Genomic DNA, 21,102 nt, shown 5'->3' on the forward strand with positions numbered 1-21,102 from the left:
TAATGTAAGCTAAAGACCAAATCACTTTCAGTTACAGATAATCTTGAATATATATTTGTATGGGGAATTAAGATCAATTTTTGTGAATAAAAATTCCATCTCTCCACACAAACAACAGAATTCCTTGCCAGTAGAGGACTACACTGTGCACAGCTCATAAGCCTTAAAAAAAAAAGTCTGGACTTTAGGCATATCCAGCCACATGGATCAACAAGCAACCCCTTCAGATCCAGCAGCTTTGGTTTAATGGACGGAAACTTTGGCCTGTTGTTCAAACAAACATACTTGCCACCAACTAACAAGTACGACTGGAATTTTTAAAAATAGAGCAAAGTGTGATATGTGCATAAAGTCAGTGCTTTGATCCTTAAAAGCATCTCTATAAGCAACTTTACCTTAAAAATGGGCAGTGCTTAAGTTACAAAATATTTTGTTTATGACATCTGAAGAAATAGCTCTGCTTCAGGAAGTCAAAAGATGAATCAGATTTCATAGTAGATTTATTAATTTGCTGGGATTTACAATGAGGCGATAATGTCTGAACCAAGGAGACATCAAAACAGATTTAGCCAGGAGGTTTATGGCTTCCAAGTCAAATTCATAGACCAGTGTCAGTCATTTGGGCAACTGAAGATTAGCAGACAGAAGATAAGTGGAGGCCAGGTGCTGCACTGATGTTTTGAAGACAGTATTCCAAAGTGTCTTCTCTTACAGCAATTTCCTTTTCTCAAACTCCTGCAAACAGCACACAGACATTACCAGTGGGGAAAGAAAGAAAATGCTTCTATTACTATCTTATTTAAAATTATTTCATATTTATCTTAGCAAATCTGATTTTACTGGAATTAAAAATTAAAATATAAAATGCATAATATGTGTGCAAGTTAGAGGAAAGGAGAATAAGTATTCTCCCACCACACATTAAGAAACCAGCTATGAAAACCCAGTAGTGCTAAACTGCAGTCAGTGCACTGCTCTCAGATCGTGATGCTGTCAAGGAACCACTGGCTCCCAGGCATAGCATAACGGGCTTGAAAAACAGTAATTCTGCAAAAGAACTGCAGTAGAATCCTTACAGTAACTGACTCAAGCCAGGCAAACAATGAAGTAAAGATTTTCATTTTAGTAAAGGAAAAAATGTAACAGAAGAAAGGAAGAATCCCACAGCAGCCCGTGAGGACGCTATACTATACAGTCACCACAGGAAAAGAAAAAATTACCTAGCACAGCTGAATTACACATTTCCTATAGCTGTGAAGCAATGCCTTTTTCTGTATAAGAATTAAGAAAAATGCAAATAATCCTAGTTCATACAGAAGTTTTTCAGCTGTATGCATTCAACCACAATTACAAATTAGTACTTAAAATACAGACCTATATGCCAAGTCTCTCCTTCCTCAAATACCCTAGTTTCAAGGAATGTTTCCATATTTTAAATTAGTCCAGATCCTTTGCATCCAGAAAACACAATTCAATATATTGCTACACTTCAAAGCAAAATGTAGCCTCTTCTCTATTTTGTTGTGTTTACTTTTCTATAAGGGCAACATCCATAACACTACATGCACATAATTATCTAAGTAGTAACTGCAGCATGTTCAGTCAAGAGAGTTCTTGTTCTTGTGTTTAACCAAGTTCAAAGCAACAGAGTATCTGGGAAAGAGATGTACTCCCAGCTCATATTCCCTCAAAAGTAACTTCTTGCTCTGGATGAGTATATATACCAATATCTGAGCCACGAACCTTGTAGATGGTGCTACCTAGCTGAGCAGGAGACATGCTGACAACAACACCTGCACTCTGAAGAGCTGCTATCTTCTCTTTAGCTCCACCCTTTCCCCCAGCAATGATTGCTCCAGCATGACCCATCCGCCTGCCTGGAGGAGCGGTCAGACCAGCTATGAATGACACTACCGGCTTGGCATTTGGACCCTGTGAAGAAAGAAAAGATACTGGGTTACACCGGGGAGGGGGTGAGATGAAAGGTAATTCCAGTTGGCAGATTTTTTATTGTTTTTGTTTTGGTTTGTAAGTATCAACTAGCCAGGCAAAGTTATTAAACAGCTAGAAACCTCAGACAACATAGAACCAAGAATCTGAAGTGTGGAATGCTTCTCTTCCTGATAATCATCATAAACCAGAAGCAACCAAAAACTCAAACATCTCTCCACAGAGTCATGTATATTACAAAACCCAGAATGCTCACTACAAATACCATTACAGGACTAAAAATCTAAAGTTGACACTGCTGTCCAGATAGATTTAATCTGGATAAAGCTCCTAATTTCAACTCTTTAATCAAAATATGACTGTTTGGGGTTTTTGGCCAATAGAGATTGGAGACTGAACTGAGTTTTCCTTGACAGGGCAAAAAGAAGATGGTTAACTACCAAGATGTCTGGAAGCAAACTGTTTAAGACTTACAGTATTATTTTCCTTCAAAAATGCTGCTGCATCTTCTTCAGCATTTCCTCCAATTTCCCCAATCAATATGATCCCCTCAGTGTGAGGATCCTTCAGAAAAACATCAAGGCAGTCAATAAAATTAGTTCCATTGAAGGGATCACCTCCAATCCCTGAAAAAAATTAAAACCACAAGAAAAAAAAAAAAAAAGAAGACTAACTCAAGATAATGATATTGCTTTTATGACAAATGTTTCAAAGTAAAGTTCAGCATGAAGAATATTCCTAAAGGCTCATAAGATGGGGTAGCTCTGAAGGCTCTTCCCAAATTAGTGTGCCAAACTTCTGCTCTGAATATCTCACCCACAATTTACAGAAACCTCTGGTATCTGAATAATACTATAAGCAAAATATTATGCATTATACAGAGGTTCTGTATAAGACACAGCAGAACCAACACCCCAGCTCCAGAATTTTGCTGGAAGAAAACTGAACCTACTTAACATACCCAACTAAATGCCTAAAAACACCCTATCCCTTCATAATATTAAACTTTTGCGGAAAATCTGTTTCCAAATTGACATTATATTTGCTAGCAGTTCTCTGTTCAAAGTTGGGTTTTGGCTTTTATTAATCTGATGTGGAAATTGCAATAGGGAAGGGTTATATTCTTCACAGCACATAGGGATCTCATTTCTCAACATAATTGCCATTCAGCAATTTCTACGCTTGCAAAAAGAAATTACTTGGGGTTTCTTCTTGTAAAGAAAAAATAGATTAGTCTAGGTGCAACAGGCTGTTTCTGAGGAAACCTACCGATGCAGAGAGATTGCCCCAATCCAACTTGCGTTGTCTGATGAACAGCTTCATATGTCAGGGTGCCAGATCTTGACACAATACCTTCAGGAAAGAAAAGGAGATAAACTTAACACTAACACACCTAAGCACATGACTACAGGCAGCTGGTCTTATATTCATGAAAATCACCTTAACAAACTGAAACATGAGATGCCAGGTTTTTCAGCTATCCTTACCACGACATGAAAACTTTCTATAAGGTTCTATCTGTACTATTTCTTGGCTGGCATCTTTTGACACTGAATTGTCAACAGACTAAACCTTCACAGAAAGTCACTACTACGTTTTTTGCTGCTGCAGCTCACTGCTCTACAGTACATACTCAGCATTTACATTACCATATTATAAGAGACCATGACCCCAGTTTTAAATTGAGGACCAAAGGTAATACAGGGCCTAGATCAGGGACAAAGATATTTGCATGGATTTTGTTCATTTTTCCAAGTCAAGACTTCTGTTAATACTATAGGAGGGAAAGGTTTCCAGGAAAAACAGACATCACCTTCCATCTACTTCAAGCCATCTAACAAGGAATATAATAAGTATATTGCATGAATAGTGGAAAAAATACACCACTAGACTAACAACATTAGTTTTATCAACTGTTCACACTGCTGGACAGCTCAGGTATCTATTAGCAAAGGTTCTCCTCCTACTATGCTTGCAAAGGGCTTCCTGCTTACTATTAAGATCAGATTGCCTCAGAGAAGCTACAGATAAAGGTCCAAAGATTGTGGCTATTTTTATAGCTTGCATCCCAAAATTATCAAATGATTCTTGGATGCCTCACAGTAATACAAAGCTGGGGAGCGTATCACCAAAGGTCATAGTGTTAGACAAAGCCTGGTGGATGGCAAAGTTACATTTTTGTTCCCTGATCCTTGGATCACCATTGAAAGTGTTTCCAGCAGTGGTTAGGCAACTGCATTCAGGATTTAAAATACTCTTTTGCACTTCATGTGCCTTGCATTCAGGTTCTTATATCTTGTGACTACAAGACATTTCTTGTAGATATTTAGAAAATCTTCACAGAACTTTGATTAAGAAGGGAGCTCAGGGCAACATCAATTGATGTTACATTTTACAGTCCTAGAGCAATGTCTTCATGGTATCTACAAAGGGCATAATTGCAGTCATCTGATTTTTCAGTTCCAGGTTTATAGGTGCTTCTGAAAGCTGGAGGTGTAACACCAGTGTTAACACATCTTCCAGCATTCACTAGGTACAACTTACTCTCAAGTTGGAAGTAGCAAAGTAGCAGAGAGAGCTTCTTGTGTTAGATGAATGATGTAGCCTCAGTGCAGTTTAAAAGCACTGAACCAGTTTCCCCACAGTAAAATATGCCTTTTGTAAAAAAAAAAATCGTCATGTTGCAAAAGGCACTGTGCTCAAGTTGAACTGGTTACCCCGATGACAGATAGCAGCAGCATGTGCTGTCTACAGCAATGTTTCTGAAGCTCTATTTAAGTACAAATGCATATTTGGGAAGAATTTTCTTTATAGTTCCTAAACGGCATTATTTCAAAAACAATGAAGTTGATATTTCTATGGTTTAGAACAAGGAACTAACAGAAGTCAGGACAAGAGACTTGCATGCAAATGGGGGTGTGTGCATACCATATGATTATGAACACGTCACTGCCTTTCTGACCATGATTCCACTGCCTGAGAAGTGAGTATATTTGTCACTTCTACCTGCCGTGGTATAGTCGTCTAAATTATCATGTTATAAACCTGCCTGTAATCTCTTCTCTTTGCTGTAATACTGAACTCACTATAGGTGCAGGATCCCAGTCCTCAGGAGCCAGGCTGTTGGAACAAATAGCACTGGAGAGCTCAGTGTTCTCAAATCCCAAGGTAAACAGAGGTATCCTCAAAGGAGAGTGTTAAGGAAACTAAGTCAATCGCATAACCTAAGGAAATTTCCAAATGCTTTGCCTCTACCATCTGTACTCAGTGCCTGCAATGGTAGACTGACTGATTTTTGCCTTCAGGATTGATAATGGCAAAGCACTTATAAACTGAAGGACAGAGCTGATATACAGCATGTCGACTGTCTTCAGGACAGGATGTGACTAGCTTCATGAGTAAGAACACTGCAGCATGAAACTTTAGTTTTAGATGATGCATAAATATTCAAAAACTCACCGATTCTTCCCTTCTTGTGAATGTGACCAGGCATGATACCAATTTTACATTCTCCAGGCTAAGAAAAGAGTGGGAGAAGTCAGATGGAACATTCAAACCATCACTAAGCATGGTTCAGCCTTGGAGCAACTCCAGAAGTCACTTACATTGATGACTCCAGGGCAGTTTGGGCCCACTAGTCGAGTCTTATCCTGCCGAACTAGCCTGTGTTTAACCCGAACCATATCCTGCTGGGGAATACCTTCAGTAATGCATACAACTAAGGGCATTTCTGCATCGATTGCTTCATTGATTGCAGCAGCAGCAAATGGAGGAGGTACATATATAACAGTGGCAGAAGCGCCAGTTTTTTCTTTGGCCTAAAATGGACACAAAAAAAGACAGCAAGTATTTAGTGAAGCCAAAAAGAATATTTGACAACTAGTCATCTAAAATATGTCCATTCACAGGCATAAATTAAGTAAATGGATATGTATTAATTTACTATAATCAAAGCAGTTGTGAAATTCACTGAAGATGGGACACACACAGCGCAACTAGGGAACTGAGAACTAACCACTGTCTGGAAAGGATCTGCCCCATGAACACCATCATCAATACCCTTAGATAACAGTTTGCTAAAAATTCATCATACACACCAGAATCAATCAGAAACTAGTTGCATGCATAAAGTAAGTGCATCCAGACTCTGTGAACTTCACAGTGGAAGCAAAGCTCATGCTTGATCACACTGAATGCTCCCTCTTTTACAAGGCTTCTATTTCAGTCCTTGCATAGTGACATGCATGGCTCAAATGCTTGCCTCTCCAGTGTGAGCAATGAAATAAGGAGCCCTTCAGCAGCTTTAAATTGTCAGCCCTCCAGTCACTGCTGCAAATTACCTCCTTCACAGAATTAAACACAGGCAGACCCAGATGAGTTTTTCCCCCTTTCCCTGGAGAAATTCCTCCAACTAGATTGGTGCCATAGTCCAACGCCTGCTGGCTGTGAAAGGTGCCCTACGAAAGAGAAAATAAGTAAAGTCAAAAAGCGTGTAATAGCAAATAAAATGAACCAAAAAAGTTGATGCTACCTATAATTCCATGGGCAATTTATGGCACTTAAATTTACAATGAGAAGGGAAGTTTTCACTACAGATATTTAATCAGCTATTTTGAAGAATGCATCAATGTATTTTAAATGCATTCAGAATATGCTATGCTGCTTCTTTTAAATCAGAGCCCTGTTGTTGCTCACTAAAGAGTATTTTGTTGTGTGTTGCTAATACACCTGCAGACATAGCAGCCACATTTTATGTTCCACATCAAGTCTGGCAGATGACAAACACTATAATGAAATATGAGAAATTAGCATTCTCATCCAAGACTAGTTGATAGTTCTAGCAAAAGTAGTCTTCTCTTGCAAATGTGTAAAAGAGCAAATGTGAGAAAATTATCAAATATCCTGAAATAAAAACAGAAATTTAATTCATAGGCATTACCATTCAAAGGCATTTCTATAAAAGGCACTTCTGAAATGGTGAGGGGTTTGTAGCTTTTTGCATATCTCCCTTTACGAAGTATATATATACACAATAAAAAGGCTTAAGAACAAAATGAAGGACAAAAATTAGAAGTAACATAAGAGATAACTCAAAACCAAGTTTTAATCTTGGGCAGAAGTGGAAAATAAAATATCTAGTCTACTGAATTTAAGGGGGGGAGGAAAAAAAAAAAGAAAAAAAAAAAAACAAAAACCAAAATGACTTTCCTGATCACAAAGTTAGTATAAAATCCCTTTTATACGTTATTACATTTTTTGGTCAACTAAGTTGAACTGAAAGGGTGATAGAAGAAGTAGTTCATATACATACCTGTTTGCCTGTAAAACCTTGACAGATAACCTTTGTAGTTTTGCTAATATACAGATTTTTCCTTGATGCCGAGTAGGAGCAGTGTCGTACTCCATTCTGTTGCACTAGAGAAAAAAAAGACAGTGCAAACCATTAATCCACTGTTAGACTCTAAGTCAAAAAACATCCTGCCAAGTAAATGCATATATATTTATCCTTATATCAAAAGACTTATCGATCCAGCAGCTCATGTTTTCAAAAGCAGCTCTAAAAACTGTATTCAGTACTTGTCATTCTAAGATATACAACACCTGTAGTTCACTATCATTGCAATTACTGGGTTTGCTAGGAATCAGGATAGTTATTTCTCATATTGAGTACTCAACATCAGAATTCCTCACACAGACAGAAACAACATTTTAACCACTATTTTCATTTGCAAATGAACAGTGCCTGTAGTCTAAGAACTTCTGCAAAGCGACACAGCAGAACTAAAATCCTGATATCCCAGAGGCTGTTACAACATAGGTACTTTGTTTTACCTCCTGAACACAGCACAGTCCATACTGGACAGTGAGATACTGAAGAAGTCGAGGGTCCCTCAGCCCAGGTGAAACCTAATGCCAAGTAAGACATACAGCAGCAGACCTTTTGCCAACAGATTCCTAGCTACGGGAGCCTAGGCATCACTGTTTGAAATGCACTTAGGCTTGTGAGGAAACATAGCTCTCCAGATATTCCACTAGAATGATTTTCAATTTAGTTCTCACAACTCTGGTACTGAAAAAACAACATAACACTAAAGAACAGCAGCACAGTACACACTGGTATCAAAAAGACAAGGGGAATGACTGCATCTCTGCTGAAGGAAAAGATGTGTTGACATCAAATGATTAAAAATGAAATGCACAGAATGTTACCATGAAAGAGAGCTTGGAATAAGGAGGAAAAAGAGGTCTTCTGGTATAAAACGGATGCACACATTGCCTATATTCATTGTGTCATATGCTTTTTCAAATAGCAGAGCTCTGAGGGGATCAGAAGCAATTTATTCCCTGCAAGTGTTTTAGATAAAATCCCTATTTTGTGCTTGGAGTGAACATGGGAGGGTACAATCCTAATACAGAAACTGACACCAGCATGTAATTACATACCTCTTCAGCTCTTTGAAAACTTTACCACTTAAGATTTGAGGAAGTGAAAAGTTAAGCTGAAATAAAAATAAGAGATTCTGAATCATGGTCCCTGGATTGTTCATAGTCACTCAGGCATGCCTGAACAAGGGAGGGATTGGTGGGGTTCTTCCCTATTTTTAAGGAAGTAAAACCTATTAAGGGGAAAAAAGGAAAAAGGTATTCTTCAGTATAAACTGCTAATGCACAGAATTTATTAAGATGCATTATTAACATCTTGTAATAACACAATTTCTATCAGGTAGTTAAAAAGTGCAGAAAACTTAAGATCCTGGTATATACACATTTCTATCACAGAGCTACATAGGACTCTTCCACAAGTACTTTTGCCAACTAAGTTTTAGTGATACACTGCTTTTATGCTTTACTTCTATTCAAAGAAAGTGAGAAGGAAAATAAAACCATGTCAGAAGAAACCTATAGACATTAGTGCTATTGCTAAATCTGAAGTCCTTACTCTGTTTTTAAAAAGTGCTGACAGAAACAACTTAATTCCAACCACCTCCTGCTGTTCTCTGAGGAGCTGTGGCAGCACAAGCATCTGAAGATGCTTCAGACTAACATAAAGTAAAATTCAACTAAATTTTAAAGAGAAACATGCAGACTAGCATGTAGTAAACTTGTACTAAAAGTGGTAAAAATGCATGACCTGCAGGGTTTTAAGCTACATCACACCTTTATCCATATATACCGTTACAAACTTGTTGCACCAGGATGACATACAAAGCCATAATGGACAAAATAAGTCTGAAGTAAAGATCTAATGAGTAAGGTTACGTGGCTGTCTCTGGAAGGGTAGAGAAAAGTCTTGCTGTTCAATGCCACAGCTACAGAAGACAGCACAGTATGGTCTCCATACTCGGCCAGCAGCTTAGCCTTCCTAAGCCAGGCTGCAACAGGCTGCGTGCTGCATCTGTACTGCAATACCAAGTCACAGAACAGCGTGACTGGCAAACAGCAGCCTGCCTCCAAAGGGGACAAAATAAGCAAAGAAACAGCTGGCCTGCTGGTTAGGAGAGCAGGGCATCCGTCTACCCCATCTCAGCCATTCAGGCAATCCCTGCTGGGCATGGGATGTGACTGGGTAAAACCCAGCCCTGAAGAGAGCAGAGGATGATCCCCCTGTCACAGTCATGACACACCACGGACAATGCCTCATGGAGAACGGTCTGGGCTTCCAGGAGTACGGGACTGCATGTTTTGAAAGCCCTCTGACAGGCCTGCAAGGGCAAAGAATAACCGGGCAACACTAATTCAAACTTAAGTTTTACATGTATTGTCTGTGCTACAACACTGACAAATCCACCTGCAAAACAAGAGAGGACTGCTTGCCAGGGACAGAGTGCGCACTCCGTAATTCCAGTATTTGGGGGCAGCGGGGGGAAGGCTTTGACAAGTAGTCACTCCTTTTTCTGTATCATAAAAGCAGTTCCACAGTCCCAGTTCAGCTGCCTGTTCCATATCTATTTTCAGATACTTATAACCTTGCAGAAAAGTGGTTTTGAAAGCTTAAATCTGTCAATTCTCCATTTTGAGAAGACTATATAAATACATTTTTCAAGGATAAGAAGCTTTTGAGCATTTTCCAAGCTATCAAAGTACTCAAAAAAAACTAAAAAAAAAAATCAGGCACTGATAACTGAAAGACAGCTTAAATTCTAAGCTTTGTATGGATTCACTCTTGAAAACTGTATGTCCTTCTTACATTACTGAAGAGCCTTGGTTCACAGAAAATACAGCTGGTTCAAAAAAGCCTGGCTATAGGCTTGAGCTACTTGGTGTCTTCAGAGACAGGCAGCTTAGCATTGGTAGATGTCTGGTGAGCAATAGATTTTTTTAAGAAACTGAAAAAAAAAAAAAAAACATAAAAATCACCTTGCACTTCCTGGGCTGGATGAGTCTGAGTTTGCAGGGGATTTTAAGCTCACACAATCCAGCTCTGTATCACAGGCCGGTCTGAAGCAGAAAAGTCTGCCCCAGTTATCAGCACAGAAGGAGCAGCAGGGGCATCGGTCAAGATGAGATTCTGCTATATGTAGCACAAACAGCAAGTCCAGGGTGCAAACAGCTGGCAATTTAAATAGTTAAGATAGATACAAGATCTCTTCAGCCATGAATCAGTAAAAGCCAAGCTCATTGGTGATGCTATTTTAATGCACACGTCTAAATTACAGGCCAAGTTACAAAGGCGCAGGCTTCAGAAGAAGTCCTACAGCATAAGGACAAGTCTTATCCAAATCTGTCCAAAAGCACAGTGGAAATGCTGTATTTTTGTCAATTCAATTTGTCAAATCAGAGTTCTATGATAACATTACTGTGTCCAACAAAGGCCTGTAACAGACCTTTAGAAAAGAATAGTAAAAATAAGAAACCAGATAATTTTTCCCAGCTAATCCTTTCATTTCTGCCTCATCCCTATTCTGTTTTGCATAGTTTGTGGTCTTAAAAAAAAAGATTATAACAAGATGCATTTATTTTGGCTTTCCAGTACTTTAACTTCGACATAGCTAAAAAGACATGTACTGTGGCGAGAACCTACTTTAGTCCATTGTACAATCAAGTAGTTATGAAAAGCGGTCAAATACCAAACCCCTGCTGTCCCAGCACAGATTTAAAAAGCAAGATCTAAATTTGACAAAGGGGAATAAGCCTGTGTTTAAAGCCTGTATACTGTTGTTTCACAGTAAAGAAATCTTACTACAAACTAAGGGACAGAGCTACTTCCAGCACACACACTGCTGGTAGTGACCCTCACATTTCCAGGGCACAAGGCCCTGGCCGAGCCCAGAACTCACTGCAGTTCAAGGACCATGAAAACACAGCTATGTTCACTTCTTAAAATAAAACCCACAATCGTAGCCTCAAGCATCACCTTCAGCTCATTTATGTTTTACAGTTAACAAGCCTTTCTAGAAAAATGCCCTATTATTTATCACAAAGTCCCAACATGAATTTACGCGTGTTAAAAAGAAAACTCACCCATTTGCAAGGTATTTTAAAGCACACATGGAATGTAAATACTGTTTACACCGAGCTGCTCAAGGAGTGCCTGAAAGCAATACTTCCCAAGCACAGATTCCATTTAAAACCAAACAACCCAAGCTATATTTCATAGAATCATTGAATACTTTGGATTGGAAGGAACTTTTAAAGGTCATCTAGTCCAACTCCCAGTTGCATTGTGCAAGCCAGCTGACAGTACAGATACCAAGGGCTAAATTTCTTCCCCATTCAAACCATACAAAGCTGAAAAATTGTTATTTTCAGGACTGCTTGCAAGAAAGATTTCCTAGAGCTACCGACAGGTATGCAATCAAAGTGCCTCCCTGTTACCCACATTTATCCCAGACAAAAAAAAAGAAGAAGTTTGGAAGCCAAGGTAGCATCTAAGGGTACTCATAAAATGAGCACAATATAAAACCAAGGTGAAACAGCACAGAAGGACCTGAGCAGATAGTTTTCAGTCTTCTGGCAATGGAGGTAGTAAGTGAAATTCTTCCCCTATTAGTCCTTGAAATAGCCAAAGAACTTAAGAGATGAAGACTTTCTGTTACCTATGTAAGGAAGGAAGAAAGCCTTAGAAATCACATGGGAAATGGGAACAAATGTGAGAAATGGAGGCTAGTCCAGGGGAAACTCGGGGAAGGACTGAGGTACAAAAAGCACTACTTTAAATGCGAAGCTTTTTTTTTCTTCACACACATCCTACACCCCACCTTATTTTCCATCAGTTACAGACCTTCAATTTGTTTCTGAGAAATCCTTTCAGTATTTTGTACATATTTAACTTGCATTTTTCACAACTATCAGTTTCCTCTGCCTACAAATGCATGGCCTGGAGATGACAGAACAGAAACAGTTCTGGACAGCTTCTTACATGGCAGAAGAGTATAAACATTTTTTAAAAAGTTTGTCAAGGACCAAAGCGCTGCAGCAAATTTCAGCATTTACTGACTAGAAGTTTGATATGAACAAGAATATTCCACACACAGTTTCCATCCTAGTTCTTTATTAGGTTTTAGTCTTCATTATCAGGCCATATGTATATATATTCACACACACAGTTCTGTCTGGGTAATTCTCTCCCCTCCCCAAACCCATCTACAGAATCCACCCTTCAAGATATCAGTTACATTAGTAGAAGATGATCCTTACTGACAAAGTTTTCATGCTATTGAGAGATTGATCAAAATACCATATTCTTTGATGAAGAGGATTACGTATGTGCACAGAGAACTTCTAGGTATCAGTCCCCAGCCTCTCTTCTCTCACCCTTCCCTTGCCAAATTCCTGTTAATTATGGAAACCCAATCTAGGAACATGGCATAGGAGTTGAGGAATTAAGTAAATTTATCAGGCTGTAAAGGACAGATGCAATGACTACGCTACACCTACCACTCTAAAACTAGGACTAATGGGAAATTATATTCAGAAACGTTTCAGTCCTTCCAACACACCTCTTTCCTAACCAAAAATCCCTGCTCATTGCGGTGGACGCAGGGGCCCATGGGAGACACAATGGCATTTGAAACAAAAGCTTTCTCCCAAACTTATGAAGCTAAAACAAAGTAAAGCATCTCAGTGAAACTGCAGGCCTTTGCGGAAACATGCATGTACTTCTCAGCACAGATCAATTATTTCTTGTAAGTCAACAAACTTCTTTTCCCAGTGTATACACTCCACTAAGAATGTGTGCCACTGAAGTTTTGTGAGCTTTCCTCCCTCCACACTGCTGACATAAAAACAATTACTGAATTCTTCAGTTTGGATTGTTATTTCTGCAGCAATTCTTTGCCAGGATTATTCATGTAATTTACTGTAATCTTTTAACCTAAGAGCTCTCCAAAGCCTTCTAACATGCCTAGAACATAAAATCCCCAACGCTGACTCTCCGACCACAATTAAGGTACCTGCAAAGGCTCTCTTCAAAGTGCAGTACAGACCAGCATAGGTCTTCCTTGACTCTGTCCATATATAAACAGTGCTTAAGAGTGCCCTTTGAGCAAGCACTTGCCACTCATTGACATATTTCATACCATGTTTTCACAACTGCCTGAAATGAACCTTGCAGATACACCCCTTGCATATTCGCTTCAGCAATGCACCAACAAATAGATATTGCATCTCTTCTGCAACAGAACACACTAGAAACTCGTAACTTCAAATCGCTGAGAAGCAGATGTTAATGATTTGTTACTGAAAATGTACGTACAAAGTTCAAGTCTAATGTTTCAGCAGTCTTTTAACATCATGCAGAGTATCAAGGTTTCCAATGAAGGACTACTTCATCTTGCAGGAGTTTCTTTAAAAGGCTTCATGAACTGCTGCAAACAGAACACTTCTTGAGCCACTGTTCTGCAAACATAACACTTGAGCCCCTCCAACTCTCAAAATGACTCTAAGCACTCTTCCCTGAGTCCCTTACTACTACTTGTTAAGGGAACAATGTGGATTTTTAACACATAAAACTGCACCCAAGAGTAGTTTTGCTGCAAGTATAAATTAAGCTAAATTGGAGGTGCTACACTCCTATTCATTCCCCTCCATCAGAACTAATCCTCATTGGACCCAGGGGAGCCAATTCAAAGAACTGAACTGGCAGAAATTAACAGCACAGTAAGAAAATACAGTTTTCTGCTTCTGCTCATGGAAGACAAGAGGTAGGAATGGATACCTGAGGGGATGGTAGGTATGCCACAGGAACAGCTCAGACCAGTGTAAAATTTGGGATCATGTCACTAAACCCTGACCTACAAGTTGGCACCACGCTGACACAAAGGAACTTTGCATGCATTGAAATGTGGTAAGTTTAAGTTTGTCCATTCATTCTCAGCTGCAAGAACCAAGATTAATGTATCGATTCCTCAGTTTGGATTGCAAGAAACTGCTCTTGTGCCTAGACGTACCTATGCTGATTTCAGTAAAGCATTAACTGCACAAAAAAACCACATGGAACAAAAAAAAAAGGCATTTTATTGTGAACTTCAGAACAACAACAATTATAAAAACTTCCAAACTTAAGTATTAGTCTCAGACTGCTTATGTTCTCCACAATTAGAGGCCAAAAATCTTATTCTTGACAATAAAAACAGCTTTACCAGCTTGTGCTGACATCACAGGATAGTTCAGGGGCCTCCAGAGGTCTCTAAACCAAACCACCACTCAGAGTAGATGCAACTCTATCAGCTTCCTCTGGTGCTCGTCTGATTTTTAGTATTTCCAGGGATGTAAGGAGAGAACAGCGTCTCTGGGTCCCCACACCTGCGGCTGACCACGCTCAACGCACAAACTCTTCCCAACTTTTAAACGCAGCTTTCCCGGCAGCCACTCGTGCCCCCTGCCCTGTACTGCCGCGCACCCCGCGCAGAGCTGCCCCCGCTCTTCCTCCAACCAACGCTGTGCGGGGGCGGCAGCCGGCGCCGGAGAGCGGCACCCTGAGCGCCCTCGGGCCTTCCCCATTCAGCCGGAGCCGCCCCAGCTCCGCCAGCCGCAGCTCGCCAGCGGCCGCGGCCCGGGAAAGCGCCTTGCAGGCCGCGCCCAGCGGCCTGGCCGTACCCCCGGGGACAGGCGGGTCGCTCTCCCGCCCCCGGTGACCTTGCCCCGCCGCAGGCCCGGCCCCAGCCCCTTCCCCTCCCGCGGCGGGCGGAAGAGGCCGGGCGGTGGGCCCCCCCTCAGGGCCCGCGGCCTACTGCGGAGGGACGGCGAGGGGAGAGCGGGCCGCGGCGCTGAGCGGTTGCCAGGCAGCGGGGAGGGCCCCGCGGCCCGGCGCGGCGGGATGCCGGCGGCTCGGTACTCACGGCGGAGGAAGCGGCCCAGGAGGCGGGCGGCGGCGCGGCTGCAGTGAGACATCGTCCCCTTCGGCAATGACACCGGCCGGCCGGGCAGGCGGGCGGGCGGCCCTGCGCGGCGCCTGAGCACTGCCCACCCCGGCGTGGATCCGGGCAGCCCCACGCGCCCATTGGCTCAGCGCCGAGGGCCCCTGCGGGGGTAGCCAATCAGGGGCGAGCCGGAGGTGCGGGACGGGAAGAGGCTGCGCGGGGCATTGTGGGGGCGGTAGGCCGCGGTGGCCTGAGCGGGGCGGGCGGGTGGCAGGGCCGAGCTGTGACAGCCCTGCTGTGACCTGCCTGCTACGACAGGGCTGCTGTCACAGCTGGCGGCGCCGCGGCGGGGGGAGAGGCTGGCAGCCAGCCCCCATAGCTCCTAGCTTGTGCTACATCCAGGCCAAACCAGTTTTTGATGGCTGTGTGCTGTGGCTCCCCGTTAAAAGCCACCCTGGTGCGGGAGTAGGTTGGCAGTAAAGTGTTGGAGAAGCATTTCCAAACAAGCCAAAGGAGTTGGCAAATGGCAAGGCTTCATGGTGTGCTGAGGCGGTGGGGGCCTGCAAATGCCAAAAAAACTCACATTTTGTCAGGGGAAGGTGGTGGGTTTTAGTTAGTATCCTATACATAAGCCTGCATACAAGTTAATTGCTTGATCAAATGAAATATATTACCTCTCTTAAACTAAAAGAGGGTAGATTTAGACTAGGTAACAAGGAAGAAATTTTCTGTGATGAGGGTGGTGAAACGCTGGGCCAGGTTGCCCAGAGAGGTGGTGGATGACCACCCCTGGAACCATTCAAGGTCAGGTTGGACGGGACTCTAAGCAACCTGATCCGGTTGAAGATGTCCTTGCTTATTGCACGGCTTGGACTAGATGGCGTTTAAAGGTCCCTTCCAACCCAAACTATTCTATGATTCTATGATACCTGACCTTGTTTGAAGCATGGTAGAAAGAGAGTAGAACCCCTGTCCCGACCATGCCAAGCAAGTGCTAAGCAAATGCTGCGAGACATAGGGATAACACAAGGAGGACACAGGCAATGGAGCAACTCTGCTGTAATGGTCAGCCTGATAAGCAGCAGTCCTGAGCACCCACCACTTTATTGAGGCTAAATGGTTTGAGATTAAGTGGTTTAAAATAAATGAAAAAGAACTGACAATCCTCAGATTTCTCATTCACCATGGACAGTTTACTTACCTGGCTGGTCCTGGGACAGGAAAAGGAGTATACTTCAATAAATCAAACAATAATTCTGAATAATTAGTGTTTTCTTTCCTCCCTACAGAGATTCTTAACAGCAGTGTTTTCTTTCTGCTAACCTTCAGGGAATGTTTGTTCTGGAAGAGAAAATGGTTAATGAGCCACAAGAAAGGCTCAGCTTCTGTTTTTTGACAAGGGAGTTTAGGCAAACATTCACAAGAAGAGCATGTGTCAGGGACAGTGATTATGGGAGAAGGATCTCCGGAGCAAAGAGGAAAAAGAGCAAAAGTCTGTACCTGGGACTTGCAGGAAAGTTAGAAAAATCAGGGAGAGCTATGAAGTCAGCTTATTTATTAATAAATGTGTGATTCTTGCAGCCACAAGTAAATTGACCTCAGATCAGGGTCACAAGAAACCGCTGAACTCCACAACGAGGCTTCCCACAAGGGGTTTTAAAAATGCTTTAACTTGTACCCATGAGCTTCAGACATGGGTATAGCTTCATCACCTGTGCCACCATCTGCCTTCAGGAATAACATGTGCATGTATTTGTGTTATCTGTGGGCATAGATGGGGCAGGGGGACCCTGTGGGAGGGGGTCAACAAGTGATGAAGTATTCCTGCAGGACAAAAATAAACATGCAAAGTCATTCTCTGATTTCATCCTGATTATTTTACTCACCTCGTGTCCATGAAACTGAGGCCGGAATGCCATGATAAATAAATGAAGCATCCAAACATTCAGCTTCTTATGAGATATATATATGATCCCCTTAGGAAGACATACACGCTGATTTTATAAGGAACCCACTCACTACTAGAAGATTTATACCTGGATCCATTTCCAAATCAATTTTCCCTTGACTTGAGGCTTTCACTAAGACCCTTGTGGGGATTATAGAATTTGAGTTTGATGCCTCTGTATTATCATTCTGTATACAGGAAGATTTCGTTTTCAGCAGTTTCTCAACAAAACTATTTTCAGGAGGGGGAGAAAGAAAAGCTGATCTAGAAGACAAGACACACAAGAAATGAGTGGGGCTGGATAGCAGAAAACCAACGGGAACAATAAGAACCCCAACTATTTCTAAGTAATCCCCATCACCCTGGTTCATAGGTGGCTGTGACAGGCAGGACTGTCCCACTGCCAAGGGTCAGAGTCCCGGTCCTGTCCAAACTTTGGGGAGGTCTGGAGCTTTTGATCCCAGCTCAATTATACAGTGGATTACGACTTCTCTCCTTTTTATGTTGAGCTACATACACACTACATGAGTAGTGTGAGAAGTTTATCTGTTGGATATCAAATGCACTCTAACTCAGGCATGAAGTCAAGCAGTACAAGAAAATAAGGAGAACTGCAATTTTTTAGTGGTTTTAGTAGGATTGTGTAAAATGCAGTTGTAAGTTGTTTTCTTTTTTTTTTTAATTCTCAGTAGCAGAAATATCTCTTTAGTCATTTGCATTAAAAACCTGAATATATAGGGAGTCTTTTGAATCTTAGTATTGATACAAGTCATTATCACCCTAACAGTAAAAGTTTCAGGGTGTGGAAACCAGCTGTACAATACTGAATTGGCCAGACACACATGGCATTGAGAAAAAATAGACCTATTTGTTTTAACGCGGTGGTTTGGTTTCTGTTACAGAACACTCTGTCCCACCAGCATCAATTCAGCTGATTAAACCATCCGCCTAGAAAGAAGCTGTTCAGCCCAGGGAGAAACAATACAGCAATTAGCGATACCCAGGCAGCAGTGACAGGGGCTGACTTGCAAGTTCAGGATAGACCCAGTTCCAGTGGAGTAACCAAAGGATTAAGAAAGATTTTGGGGTTTAATCTAAGAACGATAATTTTCAACCAGTGCAGAAAGCCTGAAGGCCGGGTAAGGGGTGGGGTCACTCCCTAATGCATTTTTAAGTAAGCGACATCATTTTAAGAGCAACATAGATCCTGGAGCTGAACCTCATGAAAATCACACACCCAGGGACAAATTGAGTTCTAGTGAAAAGATTTTTCTTGCTTTCTTACTCACAGTTGGGCTTTAATCCTGTTTGAAAGCAGATCTTCCTGATACTAAACACTGGACTTTCTGCTTAGTATCCCTCGGCAGAGGACTCGACCTTCTGTTAGTTAAAAGCCCAAAGGAATGTCATGTTAATGTTTACCTACCCGTCAGCTCCAGCCACAGCATAAGACAAAAAAACTCTGTCCACTAACATTTTCCCTTTTGTAGATCTTTAGATGAAAGGGAGGGTCACTGCATGCACAAAATGCAACTTCTTTCTGTACTTCTGTCAAACTATGGGTAAAACATTTCTGTTTTGTTCTTTCAGATACTGGCTTGGCAGTGGACAGACCTGGGTGTGGTGCCTGGCAGGCTGCATGCTCCCTCCCAATCTCCACTCGCTCCATCTCTCCCAGCCTTGCTGCCTTCTCTGTAAGTGAGGTCATTGCTGATGCTTTGTTTACTTACATCATCAGCCAAAAATGTGCCATGCAAATAAATCACCAAACTCTTAAATGTCTGGATTTACTAGCACTAAGAGCAGTGAAACCACTTTAGATATCCAGGTTTTTCAGGGTGTCCTGTTTACACCCCAGAGTCCAGGTTTGACATTTCACCACAGAATAAAAACTGACTATGCTCTAGGCACTGACACTTAGAAAGATATAGTTGTCATCTGCAGCAACCCCGCCGTGTCTGCCTTCTCCACAAGGCCTTGATGGATACAGCAGGTACCTGCCAGTCTCAGTCTTCTTCACCTGCATGAGGAATTCAACCCTTAACTCACACAGCACCCTCTTTTCCATATCCACATTTCCATGTGTGAATCTATGTTATCTCTCTTCTGGGTTTCATACTCACCTGGGTCTTGCTGGAGATAACACAGGAGATGTGTTTGAACTGCAGCTCATGGACTGGCATCTAGTGCAGCTTGAGCTGCCCTGCTTCCATCTGCCTCTTCAGGAAAGCTTGGTTTTCCTGTTAACCAGCCCTCCACAGAGCTCTCAGATACCCTTGGGCACCCCTCATAGCGCTAGACACCTATATTTAGACACTTAATATGAGTCTTTGCTGTCTGAACAGTATGCAGCTAAGGCTGAAATCCAGGTCTGAATTGCTGCACCTCCTGCAGGTGTCTGCATGGCAGCTGTGTACATGTGTGCAGTCCCAGCTCTCACTGTGCCAATGGAAACCTCCTCCCTGCAGGTGGCAGAGGCAAGAGAGCAGTTCTCCTGCTGTCTGCAGGCATCAGCTGCAAGGAGAGGGTTGAATTGCTGTCTTGGAGCCCTTGTAGTGGACAGTCTCCACTGGCTGCAACAAGAGCTTAGAAAACCACCCACAGGGAGGCAGCCCACAGCAGGTATGTCTGCAGGAGGTGTTTGAAGCTGGACCTGACTCCCACCCAAAAGTATTTTGAACCCTGTGAAATGTGCTGCTAAATAAGAGAGGCAGGGACAGGCAGGCTAATGCAGTGGTTGGGGAATGGTTCCGTTCCAAGCTTGTAGAATAATGGGACCTGCAGATCACGGGGAGCGGTCTGTTATAGCATGAAACTGGAAGTACAGTTGCTTTTCTTGAATAAAGCCTTTAACACTTTTTTCTACCCAGCAGTCATGACAAATGAATTGGAGCCCTGTTACTGCTTTGGCAGAAAGTGACGATGTAAAACGATCACCAGGAGAATCCCACTGCCAACATGGTATATGCATTTCAATATATTGCATTTCACCTTTACATTTGCACAGCCAGAGGTTAAATGTTGCCACTGGTTTCTTAGGGATCTGAGCCTTGCATTTGATGGACAACTTCAGTAGACACTGTTTGCATAACTGGCCCATCAATGCATTCACGTCTCTGTGAAATGTTGTCATAAGAGAGCTGCAGAAAGCAGGATGCTGCTGCCTTTGCTTCGGTACAGTTGTTCCTCCTGCCATCTATTTCTGTGACACTGATTTGTGTGGGTGCTTGCAGGACTCCATCAACCTCTTGCCACTTCCCAAAAAGGAAGCTCAAAACTGGAACAAGCTTCTTGCACCCCAAGGTCTTCAGCATTCACTACAGCAGAACTTCCCAGGAATATGAAGTTCCTGAACAGTCTGCACTTACCTCTGAGCTGAAGAAAATGCTGGTCAGGAACATCATGCTCCTGCCAGCCTTTCCATAACAGGACATGCACCCTGATCATGGCATCAAGACAACAAACCTCAAAGTTTTCGAAATAGTCATTCCATATTAAATGGGAAGTAAGAAGCGGCATTGCCCTTCCACACAGCAAGGATAAAAGGTCTGTTTGGGAGCTCTGTTCGAGGATATTTTGATGCCAGCAAGAGACCTCCTCTGTCATTTCCCTCCCAGCTAGGATTGCAGCCCCTTATGCCACAAACATTGTAGTGAACTTCATGCCTGGCAGAAATCTTTTGGAATGTTGGCAGGAGTCACACACTTGACCCATATGGTAAACTCACACATACTAAAAATTTTATGATTGTGTTCAGCCTAGCAGCTGTACAAACAACAGCTAGCAAAGGTACAAAATGGACTTTGTGGGCAGATAATATTATAAAATACACCCCAGACTTCTTAGAATCAGTAACAGGTTTGTCTTCTGGTGTTGGCCAGAGCTAAAAGACATCCCTTTAAT

General features: G+C 42.1%; 1 protein-coding gene across 1 annotated transcript; it reads right to left on the reverse strand.

The window, feature by feature from the left end:
- Window positions 1-482: 482 nt before the first annotated feature.
- Window positions 483-15,360, reverse strand: SUCLG1 (succinate-CoA ligase GDP/ADP-forming subunit alpha). Its single transcript, XM_080400573.1, has 9 exons — window positions 15,231-15,360; window positions 7,262-7,365; window positions 6,291-6,407; window positions 5,556-5,768; window positions 5,410-5,467; window positions 3,220-3,303; window positions 2,425-2,576; window positions 1,744-1,932; window positions 483-735 (listed from the first exon to the last, which is right to left on the reverse strand). The coding sequence occupies exons 1-9, from the start codon at window positions 15,280-15,282 to the stop codon at window positions 709-711; spliced, it is 996 nt and encodes a 331-aa protein (XP_080256699.1). The 5' UTR covers window positions 15,283-15,360; the 3' UTR covers window positions 483-708.
- Window positions 15,361-21,102: the final 5,742 nt, after the last annotated feature.

Source organism: Falco punctatus, assembly GCF_963210335.1.
Source record: "Falco punctatus genome assembly, chromosome: 1".
NCBI lineage: Eukaryota > Metazoa > Chordata > Aves > Falconiformes > Falconidae > Falco > Falco punctatus.